Source organism: Pseudoliparis swirei, chromosome 14, assembly GCF_029220125.1.
Source record: "Pseudoliparis swirei isolate HS2019 ecotype Mariana Trench chromosome 14, NWPU_hadal_v1, whole genome shotgun sequence".
In the NCBI taxonomy this organism is placed as follows: Eukaryota; Metazoa; Chordata; class Actinopteri; order Perciformes; family Liparidae; genus Pseudoliparis; species Pseudoliparis swirei.
This window is the reverse complement of record NC_079401.1, coordinates 10,813,757-10,837,117: the sequence shown is the minus strand read 5'-3', so window position 1 is coordinate 10,837,117 and position 23,361 is coordinate 10,813,757. Positions and strand designations below refer to the sequence as shown.

General features: G+C 45.7%; 1 protein-coding gene across 2 annotated transcripts in view; it reads right to left on the bottom strand.

The window, feature by feature from the left end:
• Positions 1 to 20,247, bottom strand: part of prkx (protein kinase X-linked) — a 28,842-nt gene extending 8,595 nt beyond the window's left edge. Inside the window, exons 1-4 of one of the 2 annotated variants that reach the window (XM_056431139.1) lie at positions 19,593 to 20,247; positions 16,656 to 16,824; positions 7,277 to 7,540; positions 5,478 to 5,597 (exon numbers count right to left, since the gene is read on the bottom strand). In XM_056431139.1, coding sequence (XP_056287114.1) covers positions 5,478 to 5,597; positions 7,277 to 7,540; positions 16,656 to 16,824; positions 19,593 to 19,740 — 701 coding nt within the window. In that variant the 5' untranslated portion in view covers positions 19,741 to 20,247. The remainder of the gene's footprint in view (positions 1 to 5,477; positions 5,598 to 7,276; positions 7,541 to 16,655; positions 16,825 to 19,592) is intronic. The other variant, XM_056431140.1, reaches the window with a different exon arrangement.
• Positions 20,248 to 23,361: the final 3,114 nt, after the last annotated feature.

The window sequence follows — 23,361 nt, the reverse complement described above, 5'->3', positions numbered from 1 at the left end:
ACGCACAGAGGAGACAGGCACATAATCGCACCAGTTTGTCACACGGCGCTCGCCTTCCAATAAAGAGCTCCAGAGACTAGAGGCTGTGGGGGGGGGGGGTCTGGGAGAAGAACTCCAGAGACTAGAGGCTGTGGGAGGGGGGTCTGACCAAATCAAGATCAAGACTAGGGTTTATCCAGACCAAGTCAAGACCAAGACCAGAGTCTATCTAGACCAAGTCAAGATCAAGACTAGAGTTTATCCAGACCAAGTCAAGACCAAGACCAGAGTCTATCTAGACCAAATCAAGATCAAGACTAGAGTTTATCCAGACCAAGTCAAGACCAAGACCAGAGTCTATCTAGACCAAGTCAAGATCAAGACTAGAGTTTATCCAGACCAAGTCAAGCCCAAGACCAGTGTATCCAGACCAAGTCAAGACCAAGACCAGAGTCTATCCAGACCAAGTCAAGCCCAAGACCAGTGTATCCAGACCAAGTCAAGACCAAGACCAGAGTCTATCTAGACCAAGTCAAGACCAAGACTAGAGTCTATCCAGACCAAGTCAAGACCAAGACCAGAGTCTATCCAGACCAAGTCAAGACCAAGACTAGAGTCTATCCAGACCAAGTCAAGACCAAGACCAGAGTGTATCCAGACCAAGTCAAGACCAAGACCAGAGTGTATCCAGACCAAGTCAAGACCAAGACCAGAGTCTATCTAGACCAAGTCAAGACCAAGACCAGAGTGTATCCAGACCAAGTCAAGACCAAGACCAGAGTGTATCCAGACCAAGTCAAGACCAAGACCAGAGTCTATCTAGACCAAGTCAAGATCAAGACCAGAGTCTATCTAGACCAAGTCAAGACCAAGACCAGAGTCTATCCAGACCAAGTCAAGACCAAGACTAGAGTCTATCCAGACCAAGTCAAGACCAAGACTAGAGTCTATCCAGACCAAGTCAAGACCAAGACTAGAGTCTATCCAGACCAAGTCAAGACCAAGACCAGAGTCTATCCAGACCAAGTCAAGACCAAGACCAGAGTCTATCCAGACCAAGTCAAGACCAAGACTAGAGTCTATCTAGACCAAGTCAAGACCAAGACCAGAGTCTATCCAGACCAAGTCAAGACCAAGACCAGAGTGTATCCAGACCAAGTCAAGACCAAGACCAGAGTGTATCCAGACCAAGTCAAGACCAAGACCAGAGTGTATCCAGACCAAGTCAAGACCAAGACCAGAGTCTATCTAGACCAAGTCAAGATCAAGACCAGAGTCTATCTAGACCAAGTCAAGATCAAGACCAGAGTCTATCTAGACCAAGTCAAGACCAAGACTAGAGTCTATCTAGACCAAGTCAAGACCAAGACCAGAGTCTATCTAGACCAAGTCAAGACCAAGACTAGAGTCTATCTAGACCAAGTCAAGTCCAAGACTAGAGTCTATCTAGACCAAGTCAAGACCAAGACCAGAGTCTATCCAGACCAAGTCAAGACCAAGACCAGTGTATCCAGACCAAGTCAAGACCAAGACCAGAGTCTATCTAGACCAAGTCAAGACCAAGACCAGAGTCTATCCAGACCAAGTCAAGACCAAGACCAGAGTGTATCCAGACCAAGTCAAGACCAAGACTAGAGTCTATCTAGACCAAGTCAAGACCAAGACCAGAGTCTATCCAGACCAAGTCAAGACCAAGACCAGAGTGTATCCAGACCAAGTCAAGACCAAGACTAGAGTCTATCTAGACCAAGTCAAGACCAAGACTAGAGTCTATCTAGACCAAGTCAAGACCAAGACCAGAGTCTATCCAGACCAAGTCAAGACCAAGACCAGTGTATCCAGACCAAGTCAAGACCAAGACCAGAGTCTATCTAGACCAAGTCAAGACCAAGACCAGAGTCTATCCAGACCAAGTCAAGACCAAGACCAGAGTGTATCCAGACCAAGTCAAGACCAAGACTAGAGTCTATCTAGACCAAGTCAAGACCAAGACTAGAGTATATCTAGACCAAGTCAAGACCAAGACCAGAGTCTATCCAGACCAAGTCAAGACCAAGACCAGAGTGTATCCAGACCAAGTCAAGACCAAGACTAGAGTCTATCTAGAACAAGTCAAGACCAAGACTAGAGTCTATCCAGACCAAGTCAAGACCAAGACCAGAGTGTATCCAGACCAAGTCAAGACCAAGACTAGAGTCTATCTAGACGAAGTCAATACCAAGACTAGAGTCTATCCAGACCAAGACCAGAGTCTATCCAGACCAAGTCAAGACCAAGACTAGAGTCTATCCAGACCAAGTCAAGACCAAGACCAGAGTCTATCCAGACCAAGTCAAGACCAAGACTAGAGTCTATCCAGACCAAGTCAAGACCAAGACCAGAGTCTATCCAGACCAAGTCAAGACCAAGACTAGAGTCTATCCAGACCAAGTCAAGACCAAGACCAGAGTCTATCCAGACCAAGTCAAGACCAAGACTAGAGTCTAGTTAGACCAAGTCAAGACCAAAACCAGAGTGTATCCAGACCAAGTCAAGACCAAGACCAGAGTGTATCCAGACCAAGTCAAGACCAAGACCAGAGTGTATCCAGACCAAGTCAAGACCAAGACTAGAGTCTATCTAGACCAAGTCAAGACCAAGACTAGAGTCTATCTAGACCAAGTCAAGACCAAGACCAGAGTCTATCCAGACCAAGTCAAGACCAAGACCAGAGTGTATCCAGACCAAGTCAAGACCAAGACCAGAGTCTATCCAGACCAAGTCAAGACCAAGACCAGAGTCTATCTAGACCAAGTCAAGACCAAGACCAGAGTCTATCTAGACCAAGTCAAGACCAAGACCAGAGTGTATCCAGACCAAGTCAAGACCAAGACCAGAGTCTATCTAGACCAAGTCAAGACCAAGACTAGAGTCTATCTAGACCAAGTCAAGACCAAGACTAGAGTCTATCTAGACCAAGTCAAGACCAAGACCAGAGTCTATCCAGACCAAGTCAAGACCAAGACTAGAGTCTATCTAGACCAAGTCAAGACCAAGACTAGAGTCTATCCAGACCAAGTCAAGACCAAGACTGAGTCTATCCAGACCAAGTCAAGACCCAGACTGAGTCTATCCAGACCAAGTCAAGACCCAGACTGAGTCTATCTAGCCAGAGACGTTGAGGCAGATTCAAGACCAAGTCAGGTCCAAGATGAGACGAGTGAGTCCCACACTGCATGTGAAGATGCAAGGCGCTCCTCAAACTGATGTGAGAGATCCACGATTCCAACAGAACACATGAAGATTCCTCTTCTCTGTTTATTGCCAGTTCCCAGAATGCACAGGCCGGTTAGTCAGATATCCACATTTGTGGTTTTGAAATAAAATCCAGAGGCCGAGAAAAGGCCGAGTAACAATGGAGTTGATTCTGAGACGAGGCGGAGACCTTCAGAAAGTGGTCTTGAGACCCAACTACAAAAATGGTGGATGACGTCATATATGACGTCATCCTTTGAGGTCATATTCAAAAGGTTCTGATTTGGTTCAGTGGTCGTCTCAAACAAGACATCAGTAGAATTACACATGCTAGTAAAAGAGACGGTGGGGCTGAATCTCTCACTGAGTTATCCCATTGGTTGAGCAGGAGGGTGGTGTGCTCCGTCAGGCTCCACTGAACTCACCGCGGGACAAGGACACACACACAAAGGGGGTTCATTACATTAAGATGCACTCAATCCAGGAAATTGGGTCCGGGAATAGACGCATTTTGATTAAATTGGGATTCATTATAGTGACCCTTAGCCTGAGTTAGCCTACACAACTGAAGCAGGTCTTCAGCTGTGGGGGGGGGGGGGGGGTCTTATGCTCAGTTAGACACAGCCACATGCAGGATGATTGCTTTCCATTAGGAGCTGGCCCAGCAGGCAGGATTACGGAGAGAAGACCCTCTCTTTTCCTTCCACTCTCTCTTGGCTTCCTCCCTTGTGTGTGTGTGTGTGTGTGTGTGTGTGGGGGGCTGACCTTTCAATGAATGTTTTTTCAACTTGCACTTCACCAAGCACAGAGGTGGATGATCTGCCACTCACAACTTTTCAGAAGCAGCCGCTACATTCTTGGACCGCGAGCTCTGAAGAACAGCTCTTTGTCTGAGGGGGTCTCGCAGCGGAGCCCCTCCCCCTGCACACGTCTCGGGAGGCGCACAGCGCCGTCTCCACGCGGACTGCAACACTTCAAAGCCCGCCCGGGGGAACGCGGGGAGAACGTTGCATTCTTTACACAAATTCGAAAGTAGGTAGCTTTCCCAGGATTTACAGGGGATGAAGGTTGAGGCGAGCTGACCTTTCAGGGGGGGGGGGGGGGGGGCAGGAAGGTTCCATCAAAGGATACGCAAGTAGAGTCATTTATATAGACTTCTATACAACCAGAGGAGTCGCCCCTTGGTGGTCAGTAGAAAGAATGCAGCTTTAACACATGAAGCTTTGACTTCTACACAACAAGAGGAGTCGCCCCCTGGTGGAGAGGAGAGATAATGCACCTTTAACACATGAAGCTTTGACTTCTATACAACCAGAGGAGAGATGAAGCTTTAAATCACGTCTACGTTGGCTTCCCTTAACCTGGAGGTTCCTCAGGAGGTGGTAATTCCTCTTGAACTCGTGCAGGCTTTAACTTACTGATGTTTCATTGGCATTATGTTTACGACGTTCAACATGTTAGCACGCCAACAATGAATACGCACTAAATACTGATGGAAAAGGCATTAGTTCTGCACCTTCGTTGGTCCCCGAGTTCCTCGGTGCAGTCAAACCGTCAGCGTGTTATTTGTGTGTAACAACAGCTCCAAGCGCTGCAGTGTGAACTCTGCTGAAAGCAGGTCCTGTCATGCTGCTTGGTGCTCAGAGCAGCACCCATTGAGTTCTATTAACCTCCAGTGGGGGCAGACGCCTCTCTGAACATGGTGAGATGCCACCGTGGTATGATCCTGTCGGGTGTACATCGGTTTCACTTGTTAGTTTACAGCCGGTGCTCGGACAGAGGTCACGACCCTTTGAGGGGAAACACAGATTCAAACGCTGTGATATTGTCAGAGGATCCCAGACAATATTACGTGTGTGTGGAAAAAGACTCAATCTAAACCTCCAGGTCTGTTCGAATGCCAACAAGAAACCGACCGTATTATTCAGAAAACCTAAAACGGATAAGCGGCATTGTTCCTCAAGTAGCCGATGAGCACCGTCCAATCAATAGAACATTGCTTTTGTTCCATGGACACAGGCTCCGCCCCCGCTCTGGTCCCCTCTCTCGCGTACAGGTGTTCACGTTATTGTGTCCACCCGCCGTCTGCCTTTCCAATCGTTTTGAGAAGTGATCGTCAAAGTGTACTCCGGCCAAGAGTTGCTTAAAGTCTGGCTATGTGTGTGTGTGTGTGTGTGTGTGTGTTAAAGATCCAGATCCTCCCGGTGAGTGGTCTCTGCTGGAGAAGAGCGCCCCCCGGTGTTGAGGTGAGGTGCAGCACTTACCCCGCCAGCATTTCAAAGATGAGGATGCCCAGAGCCCACCAGTCCACGGCTCGGCCGTGACCTTTGCTCTGGATGACCTCTGGAGCCAGGTACTCGGGGGTGCCACACAGAGTCCAGGTCCTGAGGGCACAGAGAGGGAGGTCTATTATGAATGAGTCCATTAATGCACCGAGTACCATTTCATACTTTGATTTGAACTAATAAACCAGATTCGGTCGCCTCTCCTCTAACAAGCACATGACCTGTTTCCAGCTGTTTGGGTCACATGACCTGATCTGACCTCAGTGTTTGTTTTACTCACTGCTCGTCCGCTGCTCTTGTTGTTGTTCATTCTAATTATTCTGTCCCATCATCAGTGAATCTGCCTCTTCCTTTTGCTAAATGAGTCGTTTCCTCTTCACAGTTTCAGACGACTTCAGACAAAGAAGCAGCGCGCCCACATTCCTTCACTCTATTGACAGATTCCTTCCAATCAATGAATCAATTGATAGATTTTTGGTGTCGTCTCCTTGTTCTCGTCTTCCCCAGAGCAGCGACGCCTCGTCTCCTGGTCGGTTTCACGATGCCAACAATAGATGCACAACATTCCTGAGACAGGAACAAACACAGCTGGCAAAGAGCCGTCAGCCGAACATGACGGGGCGATTCACAGACGCTCCACTGTTGTTCAAACATGACGGTGTCATGTTTACATCTCCAGCTACGTAAACCACGAGGCAGTCAGGGACCTCGTGACGGGCCCCTGAACGCTCCGCGCTGTGTTCAAGGACACATCCGGTGTCCTGTGTCATCTCTTGTGGTGCCATGAGGAGAGGAGTAATGTATAAATATACTTGTATATATCTCTATATGTATATATAGATGTATAGAAGTATTGGACAGGAAGTGTACATTCCTGGCATGCTGCTGATTGACAGCATGACACCAACAGGCAGTGTTCCCCGTGAAGGCCACTTGGCCTCTGATGAAGAGCACTTGGCCCGGCGCCAGCCTTTCATCGCCCAGCACCGCGATATCACCTGGGGAATGACCTCTTTCGGGCCAGTTGCCATGGCGATGGTAATTTGTATGGAAATGATGTCGGCCCTGGTGGGGAGGGTGAGGAGGCTGCTGCTGTCGGGGGTGGGTGGGGGTGGGAGGAGACGCCTGTGAGCGTGTCTTCATGATTCAATGAGGCCGTCTGCCAGCAGGGGGCACTGTGGGGCCGCGGCGGCGCTCCATCACGCCCTGAACACACGGGAGCCGGAGGCAATGAGGCAGTTGTCTTCCTATTCGAGGAAATTCTGCCCTCCTCTGTTCCTATAAGTGGGTCACTTGAACATCAGAGAGGAATCTGCTCCCCGTCTGATTGGCTCTCCCAGTCCGGAGGGGGGGGGGGGAATGTAATCTTACTCCATTATGTTTACATGCCAGCAGGGGTCAACGCGGCGGCGGCCGGCTGCAGAAACACTGCAGTGCAGATATACAGCCGTCTCCCCGGAGTGCATCTTTTCAATTGTGCCGAGGTCGCCGGGAGGCCACGCCCACCGCATCTAATCCAGACTAAACGTTGCCCTTCGGTGGCGTTCCTGGAGTTGGAGAAGGTTCCCTCAGGTTCCCAGAAGGACACACAGGCCATCAGCCAGAGGGCTCGGCTTGGATTGTTTCACCTGCCGCTTTGTGAGGACCTATCACGCTTAAGATATCTGGGAGAAGTGAACACAGATTATGGAATTATCCGGCCCAGTTTCACACGCGACATATATTCTGATCATTCTGACGTCACACCGTCAAAAAGGACCTGAGGTTATTCCCGTCACCTGTCGGAGAGCTTCTTGGCGAAGCCGAAGTCGGTCAGCCGGATGTGTCCTTCGCTGTCCAGCAGGATGTTCTCCGGCTTGAGGTCGCGGTACACGACCTCTTTGGAGTGCAGGTACTCGATGGCGCACACGATCTCCGAGGTGTAGAAGAGGCCGGTGGCGTTGCTGAAGCGCCCGCGGCTGCGCAGGTAGCTGAAGAGCTCGCCGCCCGGCACGTAGTCCATCAGCATGTAGAGGAAGCGCTCGTCGTGGTGGGTCCAGAACCTGAGAGGCAACGAGAAGCGGCGAGGCGCTCGTTTTAATACCGGAGGGTAAAAGAGTCAAGAGGAGTGGAGGCAATCAAATCAGAAGCTGTATCCGTCTCAGATTGCTCCAACCTCTCCAAGTGCCTTCAGAGACAAACGATCACCGATGGAGCTGATGGAGATGGAGGAGCTCCAGCGTTTCCCAGAATCGCTGGCCGCCGGCCACGAAGACCGTGGCCGACTCTTTCCTGCTCCTCTCTCTCTGCACTTCCTCTCTTCTTTCTGTAGTTACCTCCAACACCAATGCCGCCTACAGATCTCCATTAGCTTTCATTTTCAATTTAATTCAGTTAATATTGTATCGTTCAATATAACAATGACACATTTGCCTCAGCGGGCTTTGCAATCCGTACACATACGACATCCCTGACCTTTGACCTCAGGAAAGACTCACAAGAATTCGAAAAAACCCTTGGAGGGTAAAAAAGGGAAGAAACGAAAAATATGAAAAAGCATGTGAACATATCTGTCTGAATCTAAATTACGGGATTGGGAGCTTTGAGTCCACGTTTACTTCCCGTCAGCTGATGTCGATAAGCATAAGGTGCGCTCATGATAAATCAAATGTGACAATACTGAAATAAGAGCGCTGGTGTCCGAAGAAACGGAACGTTCAACTTATGTATGAATGAACAAAGAAAAACGTTCGACGTTCCTCTCGATATATATTATTAGATTAGAGATTATAATACATGGTAGAATAGTGCTCGATGAGAATGATTATGAGACTGTGACGAGTTAGTTTCTCTTAGTTAATGGTCTCTATATTGTAGAGCGGGAGCTTTAACACTTTGAAAGAAATTGTCGTTAAGATACACAAATGATAAACACAGAGCCAACCTTTGGTCTTGTTCAGACTCGAGCCCGACTGATAAATAAAGATACCGGTTCAGAAATGTCACAGGCAGGTTTGAGCTCATTTATTTGATGAGTGTTCCAAATGTAAGGATAGCTTATCTAAAAATATTCAGGTTTTTTTTGCGTGCGCTATCAGTTTGGAAAAATCCAGCATGCTTCAGTTCATAATGTACGAGGTGCACACTTCATCCTTCTCCTTTTATCTCAGGGCTGTTTTAGTTACTTCAACAGGAGGCGGGCCGAGCAGATGTTTACGGTTTCAGTGAGCGTCTCCAATGATTCTCACATTGTTCAACACGACACCAGCTGGCTGAGAAGAGTCTCCTCCCTCTAATACTACCAGGACACTGTGCGTCTGAGAGATGGAAACAACAACAGGCACATCAATTACTCCCCACTGCAGCGATTCCACGTCTACAAAACAACAGTGAGCCTTATTAATGGATTACCATAACCCCAAAAAGAGCGTCTCGTAATGGGCCGAGGCCGGATATGAGCAGCAGACTAATAACTGGGAGGACGCCCTGACATCACGTGTGTGACACAAACACGCTAATGACTTGATCCTATTTTATATTTATTTGTGCATAAATACTTCGTTCATAACTTGCGATGTTTGTTGTGACGAAGTGTAATATAAAAAGGAAACGTACAAATGATGTTCTTAGACGCCCTTCAATGAACTGTATTGAGACGAGAGCAAAGGAGATGGAGCAGAATGGTTCTTAACTGTGGGCTCCATGAACTCCACACATCACAGTGGATTTGTATCAGTGGGGAGATACAGAGTATTATGGGATAGGGTTCGGATTGAATTCATTATGCATGAAAACTACTGAGGCGGTGGGAAGAAAATAAACACTGGTGTTTTAAATCATGCGCCTCACTTTAATAGAGCGTCGTACCCGATTTGGAGTATTTTCGATGGCGTCAATGTGGCAACGCCTGAGAGCCGCTGGCTGGGAGCTAACAGAGCTAACAGCGCTAACAGAGCTAATACAGCTAACAGCGCTAACACTACAAAGGTGATACATGGCAATGCCTGAGAGCCGCTGGCTGGCCCAATAGATCTAACAGCACTAAGAGTTAACAGAGCTAACAGACTTAACACCGCCTACAGAGCTAACAAGCGCTAACAGCACAAACTACAGCAAACAGGCAGACGCTGCAGACATTGCTGACTTCTATTAATGCTCCGGATGTTGTGTATCACTTTAAGTTGGGCTCTGAGCAGCTGTTCTCAGAGCGCTGCCTAGTGGGCATCAGAGGAACTGTCACATTGTTGGGAATTCAAATATCTTACACAAGAATGAACCAGAATTTAGAAAAAAAGCGGTAAATCAAACAAAGCATGCTCTCAATGCGGTTCTGTACGTCCTCAGCAGAGACCGACGTGACGCAGCAACACACCCCGGGTCGACTCGTGATGGAGAGGACGACCCGGGGCCAGTGACGACTCGTGGTGAGCAAAGATGACGGCTGCATCCATAAGGGCAGACAGCGATGACTGAGCACAATATTTATTGGGGTCGTTGCAGCCGACACGTTTACAGCTCGTCTTCAGACTGCCGTTACATGACACATCAATATGACCCTCACCCTTCAGTCCGCATCCATTCAGCTCTTCTGAATTGTAACCCTTCAAATGTCAGTTTGTTTACATAACGCCACTGTTGCATTTATGACCAAAACAAAACAGACAATAATGTCATAATTATTCCACGTGAACGTAATGCTTCTGTTAAGTTGTAATAGGTCATTTAGACTTTGCACATGTACATAGGGAAGGTTTATGCTTTAAATGAATACATATAGCAAGATATTATAACTAGGAAATATTAGGGAGGATATTAATATGTATTAGGAATGTATTATGAATCATAGGAGGACACTGTATTGACTGTATTAGATGATTGATGTTAATGGCAGAAGTAGTGTTTTTTAATTAGATGAGTGTTTATAATTATATGTATGCCGCATGAGAATGAAAGTTAGTTTATTGTTTCAATGTTGTCACATGTATTGGCGGTCGGTTGAAGTCCGTGACGTTGCGTGGATCCGAAGAGCGTCATGTGGGTCTTTTATTGTGAAAGGGGACTTTCTTCACACAACTGACCGGAAGTAATATTGGTCGCGGGATCATGACGTTTGACCGGGCTGTTTTATGACCTGTTTTATGACCCGTTTATGACCTGGCCGTAAGCCAACAGAAGTGTAGCATGCTGAACTGACCAATGGAACTAACTTTTAAGATTAAGAGGCGTGGTTGCTGTTACTAATAAATGCGTGTGTAGAGGGTGAGTTCGTTCTCTCGACGGTCGGAAGGTTAGACAGCTCCCGATTTGCTGCTTTGCTTTTCGTCTGTGGTCGCCATTAAATATTTTTTAAACTCATCCATCGCATTCAGATCCTCATTTTCCATCGAGCACGAGACCTCCAGTTTGAATACTATAATACTTGTACAGATAAGGATTAGCCACCACAGAGCGGCGTGAACCAGCAGCAAAGCCCCGACTGGATCCAGACTCACGAACGGGAGCAAAATGGCTCAATATGGTGACGAAAAATGACCAATTAGTCGAATGACAGCTCGGCCGTTTGGGTTGAACTAACGAAATTGAACCTGTTCAGGAATTTAATTTGGACAGCGCCAGGCTAGCTCGGCTTCATTCAGTCTTTATGCCAGTGGTTCTCATATTGGCCGTCTAGTGGGGCGCAGTGGTATTACAGGTGGATCTTTAAGAACTTGATATCTGTTGATCTGCACTTCACACATTTCATTTACACTACACACATTTTGCATTTTGCACACTCTGTCTATATTTAATTTAATTTTACACTGCAGTCATTAGTATTATATTTGTGTATGCATATATGTTGTGTATATATATATATATATATACATATATATTTTATTTTACTTTGTATACTTTGCACAGTCATTGTATTATATTTGTTTGTGTGTGTGTATATATACATATGTTTCATTTTATATACATATATATACTTCATTTTGTATTTTATATTTTACTTGTATACATCAATATCTTTCATGCCTGTTTTTTATATTTTATATGTTATACTTCATTCTCGTGTGTTTAGTTTATTGGTGCTGCTACTGTGACGACACATTTCCCCTTGGGGATTAATAAAGTATATATCTATCTATCTAACTTCACACACTACAAAAGGACATAAAACTAAGTCATTAATCAAGACATATTGAAATGCCCGTACCTTTGTGCACATGTTTACGTGACACCGCTAACAGGTTACGTCACAGTCAAGATTATTGATTATTACCTTCGCATTGAAAATGCGGAAGGTTATGTTTTGATCGCCGTGTATTTATTTATTTATTTGCGTGTTATTCGCATAACAAAAAAAGTTTTAAACCGAATCGCATGAAATTTGGTGGGATGATTGGTTATTATCCGGGGAGCATTTGATTAGATTTTGGGATCAATCGGGTCAAAGGTCAAGGTCATGAAAAGGTCAACATCTTCTTTTTACCATAGCACGGTCAATCTCTATCCAATTGGCATGCAACTAATGCCAAAATGTTCATAATTCAATGCCCAATCTTGTGATATGTGTAGGTATGCGCTCTACCGAGTGCCCATTCTAGTTTTCTGTGAGATTGTCTTTTCTGATGTTGCGCCTCTCAAAACTAAATCGAGATCTAAGCTCAACATTGAGAGCGGCCGTATAAAGTCTGCAACCCTCTTTAGAAAAAGATTTGTAGTGCAAAGCCGTCTTATTGCAGCGAGCAATATCAATAAAACTTGATGGCTGACATGTCTGCACTCAATCTGTTTTGCAGCAGTTACACGTTAATGTAAGATATGTAGTGTCAAACTCTTTATGGCCAAACATTTAAACTTGCTTTGTTTAGTTTTTCCACAGGTGGCACTTTATTGTTATTACCTTGAAAAGATATCCAGTGCAGGACATGTTAATTTTACACCCTAAAAAGCTATTTGCTCAAAAGTGATTGCACATTTCAAGTGTGTCCGTCTGAGGGAGAAATCTGGTTCACTGGAACGAGATTTGCAAACTACACAAAAAGTTAATTCAATAACAATTTAGCGAAGACCATTTTGTTGCAACTTTGGGGAATAAACAGTGAGAAGCACCTCTTTATGCTAAGCTAGGCTAACCACGTCCTGGAACAGGGTTCATGCTCATGACCAATGAACAGGGTTCATCCACATGACCAATGAACAGGGTTCATCCTCATGATCAATGAACAGGTTCATCCACATGACCAATGAACAGGTTCATCCTCATGACCAATGAACAGGTTCATAATGAACAGGTTCATACACATGACCAATGAACAGGTTCATCCACATGACCAGTGAACAGGTTCATCCACATGACCAGTGAACAGGGTTCATACACACTGTGACCAATGAACAGGTTCATCCTCATGACCAATGAACAGGTTCATCCACATGACCAGTGAACAGGTTCATCCACATGACCAATGAACAGGTTCATACACATGACCAATGAACAGGTTCATCCACATGACCAATGAACAGGGTTCATCCACATGGTGACCAATGAACAGGGTTCATCCACATGGTGACCAATGAACAGGTTCATCCACATGACCAATGAACAGGGTTCATCCACATGACCAATGAACAGGATTCATCCACATGACCAATGAACAGGGTTCATCCACATGGTGACCAATGAACAGGGTTCATCCACATGACCAATGAACGGGTTCATCCACATGACCAATGAACAGGGTTCATCCACATGACCAGTGAACAGGGTTCATCCACATGACCAATGAACAGGGTTCAGTCACATGACCAATGAACAGGTTCATCCACATGACCAATGAACAGGTTCATACACATGACCAATGAACAGGGTTCATCCACATGACCAATGAACAGGGTTCATCCACATGACCAGTGAACAGGTTCATCCACATGACCAATGAACAGGGATCATCCACATGACCAATGAGCAGGTTCATACACATGACCAATGAACAGGGATCATCCACATGACCAATGAACAGGTTCATCCACATGACCAATGAACAGGTTCATCCACATGACCAATGAACAGGGTTCATCCACATGACCAATGAACAGGTTCATCCACATGACCAATGAACAGGTTCATCCACATGACCAATGAACAGGTTCATCCACATGACCAATGAACAGGGTTCATCCACATGACCAATGAACAGGTTCATTGACCAATGAACAGGTTCATCACATGACCAATGAACAGGTTCATCCACATGACCAATGAACAGGTTCATCCACATGACCAATGAACAGGTTCATCCACATGACCAATGAACAGGGTTCATCCACATGACCAATGAACAGGTTCATCCACATGGTGACCAATGAACAGGTTCATCCACATGACCAATGAGCAGGGTTCATCCACATGACCAATGAACAGGTTCATCCACATGACCAATGAACAGGGATCATCCACATGACCAATGAACAGGTTCATACACATGACCAATGAACAGGTTCATCCACATGATCAATGAACAGGGTTCATCCACATGACCAATGAACAGGGTTCATCCACATGACCAATGAACAGGTTCATCCTCATGACCAATGAACAGGTTCATCCACATGACCAATGAACAGGTTCATACACATGACCAATGAACAGGTTCATCCACATGACCAATGAACAGGGTTCATACACATGACCAATGAACAGGTTCATCCACATGACCAATGAACAGGTTCATCCTCCTGACCAATGAACAGGTTCATCCACATGACCAATGAACAGGTTCATACACATGACCAATGAACAGGTTCATCCACATGACCAATGAACAGGTTCATCCACATGACCAATGAACAGGTTCATCCTCATGACCAATGAACAGGTTCATCCTCATGACCAATGAACAGGGTTCATCCTCATGACCAATGAACAGGTTCATACACATGACCAATGAACAGGTTCATCCACATGACCAATTCAATTCAATTCAATTCAGTTTATTTGTATAGCCCAATTTCACAAATTACAAATTTGTCTCGGAGTGCTTTACAATCTGTACACATAGACATCCCTGCCCCAAAACCTCACATCGGACCAGGAAAAACTCCCAAATAACCCTTCAGGGGGAAAAAAAGGGAAGAAACCTGGAGGAGAGCAACAGAGGAGGATCCCTCTCCTAGGATGGACAGATGCAATAGATGTAATGTGTACAGAAGGACAGATTTAGAGTTAAAATACATTTAATGAATATGACAGAGTGTATGAATAGTTCATAGTAGGCATATTCCACGATGGAGACCTTCACGATCCATCAGGCAGATGGCGGTGGGGAGGAGGAGTGGGCGTAGTCATGAGCAGGAATTCCACGACCCAGACGATCCATCAGGCAGATAGGATCTATGCCGTCTCATAGGGTCCGATGACCCCATGAGACGTAAAGTCAAAAGGACTTCCGGGGAGAAAGCAGAGTTAGTAACGTGTGATTGAGAGATGAAAATTCATCCTTAAGGAGAGAAAAAGAGGAGATAGGTACTCAGTGCATCCTAAACGTCCCCGGCAGCTATAAGCCTATAGCAGCATATCAAGGGGCTGGACCAGGGCAAACCTGATTCAGCCCTAACTATAAACTCTGTCAGAGAGGAAGGTCTTAAGTCTACTCTTAAGCGAGGTGACTGTGTCTGCTTCCCGGACTGAAATTGGAAGCTGGTTCCATAAAGGAGCTTGATAACTAAAGGCTCTGGCTCCCATTCTACTTTTAAGACTCTAGGAACTACAAGTAGTCCCGCATTTAGTGAGCGTAGCTCTCTAGTGGGGCAATATGGTACGACAAGCTCCTTAAGATATGATGGAGCATCACCAATCAAGGCTTTGTAGGTTAAGAGAAGAATTTTAAAAGTGATTCTTGATTTTACTGGGAGCCAGTGCAGAGCAGCTAGTGCAGGAGTGATGTGATCTCTTTTCTTAGTTTTAGTGAGAACACGAGCTGCAGCATTCTGGATCAACTGGAGGGACCTAAGAGATTTATTAGAGCAGCCTGCTAATAAGGAGTTGCAGTAATCCAGTCTCAAGAAATGTGACAGCGTGAACCAATTTTCTGCATCTTTTGAGACAAGATGTGCCTCATTTTTCTAATATTACGTAGATGACAGAATCCAGTCCTTGCCATTTGCTTTACGTGGGAGTTAAAGGACAAGTCGATCAAAGATAACGCCAAGATTCTTTACAGTGGTGTTGGATGCCAGGGCAATGCCGTCTACAGAATCCACATCACCAGATAATTGATCTCTGAGGTGCTCAGGGCCGATTAAAATTACTTCGGTTTTGTCTGAGTTTAACATCAAGAAGTTGCAGGTCATCCATGTTTTATGTCTTTAAGACATGCTTGAATTTTACAGAGTTGGTTGCTCTCCTCTGGTTTTATCGATAAATATAGTTGAGTGTCATCTGCATAACAATGAAAGTTTATGGAGTGTTTCCTGATAATATTGCCCAAAGGAAGCATGTATAAGGTAAATAAAATTGGTCCAAGCACAGAACCTTGTGGAACTCCGTGATTAACGTTGGTGGTTATCGGCGTCATCGTTTACAAATACAAACTGAGATCGATCTGATAAATAAGATTTAAACCAAATTAGTGCCGTGCCTGAAATGCCAATCGACTGCTCCAGTCTCTGTAACAGGATGTCATGGTCAATGGTGTCGAATGCAGCACTAAGGTCTAACAAGACCAGGACAGAGAGGAGTCCTTTATCTGCTGCCATTAAGAGGTCATTTGTAATTTTCACCAGTGCCGTCTCGGTGCTGTGGTGTTTTCTAAATCCTGATTGAAATTTCTCAAATAAACTATTATGATGTAGAAAGTCGCACAACTGATTTGCGACCACTTTCTCAAGGATCTTGGAGAGGAAGGGGAGGTTAGAGATCGGTCTGTAGTTAGCCAATACCTCTGGATCCAGAGTGGGCTTCTTCAGGAGAGGTTTAATAACAGCCACCTTGGTTCATCCACATGACCAATGAACAGGTTCATACACATGACCAATGAACAGGTTCATCCACATGACCAATGAACAGGGTTCATACACATGACCAATGAACAGGTTCATCCACATGACCAATGAACAGGGATCATCCACATGACCAATGAACAGGTTCATACACATGACCAATGAGCAGGGATCATACACATGTGTGTGACTCACAGGCGGATGAGGAAGGGGTGGTTGACCTCCGTCAGCACCTCCTTCTCGTTGTGGACGTGCTGCTCCTGCTTCAGCCGGATCACGTCGGGGATCTTCATCTGCTTCAGGGCGTAGAAGGCCCGGCTCCTCTTGTCCTTCACCAGGAACACTCGGCCGAAGGTCCCGGTGCCTGTGGGGGGGTAATAGTCTTATTATTGCCTAATAGTCTTATTATTGCCTAATAGTCTTATTATTGCATAAGTCTTATTATTGCCTAATAGTCTTATTATTGCCTAATAGTCTTATTATTGCATAAGTCTTATTATTGCCCAATAGCCTTATTATTGCCCAATAGTCTTATTGCCTAACAGTCATATTATTGCATAAGTCTTATTATTGACATTGTTATGACAATCGCTCATATACTATAAGACTAAATAATTATGTTTATGATTTTTTAGAAAAGGTTAAATGTTATTTCACAAGTTTCAAAAAGTGCCCACATTTATTTTGAAATGCTCCTGGAGTTCAGTCAGTGGGGGAAACCGTTAGTGAAGACACGCCCCTTTCGCCACTCCAAACTTTAAACAACGTTACAGCTCGAGGTTTGGTCCCATGCCCATAAAGCCCCTCAGACTCCTGCTCATGACAGAACATCTTCTCCTTCATGGCGTCAGAATGAACAGGTACATCCGGAGGTATATCATGCTCATCATCAGGCTCAGACCTGGATTTCGGGTTTCTACTGGAACATGTTTAAATGTTCATAAAACAATGTGTTGCTCATACTGTCAATATATATGTATTCATGTATTCACCCTCTTATGTATTGCCTCTCTATTGCAATATTGTCTCTTTAAGCCCCGCTTCCAGAATATAAAAAAGGATGGTGCACCTTTGCTCCGGTATTTCTCAAGCCGTGGGCTGTGTGTTCTCATGAGTCAGCATGTGACATCACACGTCATGTTTTCTGATCCAGGTGAGCCCATAACACACTGACAGGTGTGCCTCGCTTCGCTTGGTGGGCGTGGAGGAATGAAGCCCTGTGCCTGCACCTGGTTCTTCTTGATCCTCATTGTTTCAATGAGGAGCGTGAAGAGGAGCAGCCTGAGGGACGTGTGGTGTAATTCCATGATGAAGGTGTGACTCAGACGTGGAGTCAACTCCCTGTGGAGGGTGCCGGCTGCTGCCTGAACATGAACCAGCCTGAGCGTGTGAAGCTGCTGTGAACACCAACACACCCCAGACTGAGGAACCGCCTCACCAGGCATCGGAGGCACAACGCCACCGGGGCTGGGCGGGGCATCACCTGGTTGATTCACCGAAATGTTAAACTCCCAAATTTGAAAGGTTTAGACTCGGCAGACTGTAAACGAGACGCGTCGTCTCCATGAAAACCACGAGGACAGCTTTTCAACTCTGGCCATGCTATAAGCAGGATAATGCACTTTTGAGAGGTCCATTATTGGGCTGTAATAGACACAGTTAGTCAAGGGTGTTGTTAGGCTCGATGAACGTAGTATAATACGATTACCTGCGACGTTATGGTAAATAGTGAGCTGCCTTTCAGAACTACAGAGTTGTCCCCACCAAACATTTTGTGAAATCTCGTGTGTATGAACGGAAAAGTGAGAACATGTATAACCTTAAATTACACAAATGAATGAGAGACAATAGTTGGATTAAAAGTTAAGGTGTGTTCACTTGCAACATGAGAGCATATGCAGGCTTATAATGTGAGCGTCATTCTTTTAAAAGCGCGTCAATTATGTAAAACTCAGCGTAAAAGCGCATATGAATATAACATATTTCCATGACTTTTCCACATTTTTGGGATTTCATTTATTCGAACGACTTTTCCAGACCTGGAAATAACCATTTTACAAATTCCAGGACTTTTCCAGGTTTTCCATGACCCTGTGATATGAGACCAGTTCACGCGATAACATCTCCATCAAAAGGCGCTGACACATTTATTACCTTCGCATTCTGAGAATGCGGAAGGTAATGTTTGGATCGCCGTGTATTTATTTGTCTGTGTGTGTGCTTGTGTGTTATTCGCATAACTCAAGAAGTATTAAACCCAATCGCATGAAATTTGGTGGGATGATTGGTTATTATCCGGGGACCATTTGATTAGATGTTGGGATCGATCGGGTCAAGGGTCATGAAAAGGTACCGAAAAAGTGGCTGCGGCGAAGGTGTGCACTCTACCAAGTGCCCGTTCTAGTCTCAATATGAACTAATTAAGAAATATTGACATGGTGTTCAAACTCATCTGGTTATAACCTAGTTTAATATTCTGGCGGTGAGTTCAAATGTCATTGGTTGTTGCAGCTACTGGGATTCACACAATGTGGTTATTGAACAAGATGATGGAAATAGATGCAGGTCACTTAAGATATTCATAATGCATAGTGTGCATCACTTGTGTGTACGGTTTAATATGAAAACAAACCACAAACATGGGCATATCTACTGTGTTTTATGGATCCTTCAATTCGGAGATAATTGGCAGTTTACTATCTATTGACAAGCATCATGCATTGATTGATTCATTGTGATTTTCTAAGCAAAAATAGAAGGAAAAAAATCCATTTGTTCCAACTGTTAAAATATTAATATGTGCTGGTTCAATCTCTTTGGGGTTGCGACTGCTCGTTAGACAAAATGAGCATTTCCATCTTTCAACTTCTGGGAAAATTGTCAAGTGGAATCTTACATTTCTAACTATGTTTTAAATATGTCATAGGTCAAATGATGTTTCAATCAATCAAGAACATGCTCTGCAGATGAGTTTATGATTAATAATCATGACATCAAACAGTTTAATAGCCAACACTACTGCATCATGTGTAATGGTATTATCGCACGTCCAGCTGCACATGGGTGTGCTGTGCTGGCCCCACCAGACCACCGGCTCCGGGCCGCTGTGTGGGGCCGTGTCCTTGAACTCACCCACGGTGGCCATGGTCTCCAGGTCCTCCAGGCAGTACATCCGGTTGTTGGCTGCAGCTTCTCCAGCCGAACCGCTCGCGCTGCTTTTACTCTCTTTCGGGGCATGGGGCTCACTGAGGACCCCGACTTTAGCTCTGGAGGACGCCATGTTGTTGGTATCTACTTGCTACTTGGGCTCAGAACCTTCCAGCGGGACGCAGACGGAGTTCCTATTACACATGGCGTCATCAGTTCATCTTCTGTTGTCTGGCGAGCTGCGGCCGGGCGGCTTGTTTCCGGACAGCGACGCCTCCCCACACCGGAGAAGAGAGCCGAGTCCGGAGGAAACGTGTCTGTGACCGCGGTCGGTTGACTCACGGTCGGTAGGACGCGGAGCCGCGGGACGGGGAGGGAGACAAAGACGTGGGTGACAGGTGCAGCGCCCTGCGTGTAGCGCTAGCGGCTAACGCTCCATGGAGCTAACTGGGAGCTGTGGACGGGAAGCGGCGCGAGCGGCGCGAGAGGAGCGGCGGCATCAAACTGGCTCGAGCCGAATTAAGTCGATGAAACCCGAGGCTGTTCCGATTGAAGTGTGCCGCTTTCCTGCATTATTTACTTCACTACCTCAACAGACCTCACCCAGCAGTTCTCCTGTGTCCACATCAACCAGGAAGCGATACAGCAGAGGTGTCCGAATGCTTTCCGGTCAGGATTTTCAAAGTAAAAGATACATATACCAGCACGCGGACGTTTACTGGGTAAGTCACACACCATAGGAGACATAATGCTTTCTTTGAGGATAAATGTGTTCTTGAAGAAAACTAATCAATACATTTGTTCTGATAAAGGAACATAACCAGCTATTTTGTTTAATTATACGTGCGTTTTGTTCAAAACGTATTCACTTCCGGTAGCTTCGACCTGCCTGTGTGTAACTTGACACCGATGGGAAGCAGCGGCTGCATGTTGACAAAATGCAGCCAATGAAAGCGACGCTTGTCCCGGGACATTAACCAATCATGTGCGAGGAAGGGCGTGGTGGTGAAGACAGGGTGAACGCAGCCGCACACTGGTACCGAATAATACATGAATACAATCAAAACCAAAGAAAACCACCGTTGATTCATGTCTTAAAACCTGCAGAATTCACAGAGAACATCGAATTCCTCCCTGAAGAAAACTAAGAATGTGATTAACAATCCATTTAACACATTCTTGTTGATGCATCGATACATCTGCCAACACTGGGGAAACACACATTTAAAAAACTAGTAGGTAACCATGAACATACATCAAATATGTTCAAGGAGAATGCTCTCTGTGCATGTGGTGACCCCGATATGATGGTATTCCTTCATTAAATGAATGGCAGCCTGCCATGAGACGCATGACGGTACAGCGCGCTGCTCTTCGTGAGCTCATTTCAAAAGGACTGCAAATTGTATGCCGATAGAATCCAGCTATAAAATGAGAGTTCATCTTGTTGCAAATCTGTATGAAAGCGTTATTCTATGGCAACACAAACATATGGGCATAAGAAGTAGAGAAGAAACATTTTTAAAAAGAGCGATGCTCAAGAGTCGTCCTGCAGGTTCTTGTTTCTACGCCTGTTGACCCCGAAAGTGTTGCTGCAGCGGACACCACCACGGAGGAGTTTCACTGGCTAGGTCTGCCTGTCTGTCTGTCTGCCTGTCTGTCTGTCTGTGTGCCTGTCTCTCTCTGTTTGTCTCTCATTTGACGATTTATGCCTGTCTGTCTGTCTGTCTGTGTGCCGGTGTGAGTGTGCCTCTCCGCCTCTCATCTGTCTGTCTACCTGTCTTTCTGCCAGTATGTATGTCTCTGTCAATCTGCCTGTCTGTCTGTATATCTGTCTGTCTGTCTGTCTCTCATCTGTCTGTCTATCTGTCTGTCTCTCATATGTCTGTCTCTCTGTCTATCTGCCTGCCTCTCTGTCTCTCATCTATCTGTCCCTCTGTCTGCCTGTCTGTCTCTCATCTGTCTGTCTGCCTCTCTGTCTCTCATCTATCTGTCCCTCTGTCTGTCTGTCTGTATGTACGTCTGTCTGTCTCTCTGTCTATCTGTCTGTCTGTCTGTCTCTCTTCTGTCTGTCTGCCTGTCTGTCTCTCATCTGTCTGTCTCTCTGTCTATCTGCCTGTCTGTCTGTCTCTCATCTGTCTGTCCCTCTGCCTGCCTGTCTGTATATCTGTCTGTCTGCCTGTCTGTCTCTTATCTGTCTGTCTCTCTGTCTATCTGTCTGTCTGTCTGTCTCTCATCTATCTGTCTCTCTGTCTATTTGCCTGCCTGTCTGTCTCTCATCTATCTGTCCCTCTGTCTGTCTGTCTGCCTGTCTGTCTGTCTCTCATCTATCTGTCCCTCTGCCTGCCTGTCTGTATATCTGTCTATCTGTCTGTCTGTCTGTCTCTCATCTATCTGTCCCTCTGCCTGCCTGTCTGTATATCTGTCTGTCTGCCTGTCTGTCTCTTATCTGTCTGTCTCTCTGTCTGTCTGTCTGTTTCTCATCTGTCTGTCTGCCTGTCTGTCTCTCATCTATCTGTCTCTCTGTCTATTTGCCTGCCTGTCTGTCTCTCATCTATCTGTCCCTCTGTCTATCTGCCTGTCTGTCTGTCTCTCATCTATCTGTCCCTCTGCCTGCCTGTCTGTATATCTGTCTATCTGTCTGCCTGTCTGTCTCTCATCTGTCTGTCTGCCTGCTGTCAGCTGCTGAGCAGCTAGAGTACAGTGGGTCTTATAAGAGGAACTGAATCAGGCTTCGGATGCGCGTGAATTAAGTTTAACAACATTTAATGGCCAGAAAAGTAAACAAGCAGTGGAGGCTCAGGATCGTGGTCTTCGGGAAGGTCCCGGCTCCCCAGGTCCAGCCTGAAGCACGCGGGTCCAGACGGAAGAGAACGCTATTTCTCCAGTCCAGAGTCTTAGCCCCACAATCAGCCAATCCCTCACTCTGGAAGGTGAGTCCAGCCTCTAACACCTTTTGGTTGGTTCAAAGTCCCGCTAGGACAATGGAGAGGTCAAACGTCACGACCCCCGGGTCAAAACGTTATTGTCCGCAAATAAAGTCACTTCACGGAATTCAATCGGCTCCGTCAATCTATAATACTAACATACAGTCACTCTCATGCAACATACATTCATTCTTTCCATTTACATTTGCATAGAGTAAACATTACCCCTATGCTTCATAATACATTAATAACAATATCAATATTCTCCCTAATATTTCCTCTTGTAAAACGGTTGATGAAAGTTACAAAGACTAAAACAAAACAGTCAAGTAAAAATCTCAAAGCTTGAGTTTAAAGAGTTTAAAGAGCTTGGAGAGGCTGAACGCTGTTGACCGTTCCCTGTGGGCTCAAAGGGAAACACTTGTACCACCACTGAGACACACCCAGTCATTACTGCTCCTCCATCCAGGATTGTATTTCAAATCCCCAAATGAGTGTTCTGGTGAGGCGGCTTGAGTACAGGCTTAATGTGTCCGGGGAAACCAGGAAACCAGAGACGCGCTAACATGAACTTAAAATACTCCACGCTGAGTCAGCTGGAGCTGTGGTTGGAGACTGTGATGTGGGACTGATTTCAAGATGATTGAGGGGGAGCAGCTCTGAGGGCCTGTCCGTCACACACACACCTGTGTTCTACTCCCAGAACACATCCTCCTCTGCACCAAGAACACCAGCACACTGAGCTGTGTTTAAAAGACTCAACACACACAGAAACATGGAGCTGCCGTCTGGAACCGAAAAGGGTTCTTCAGAGGGATGCCATAGAG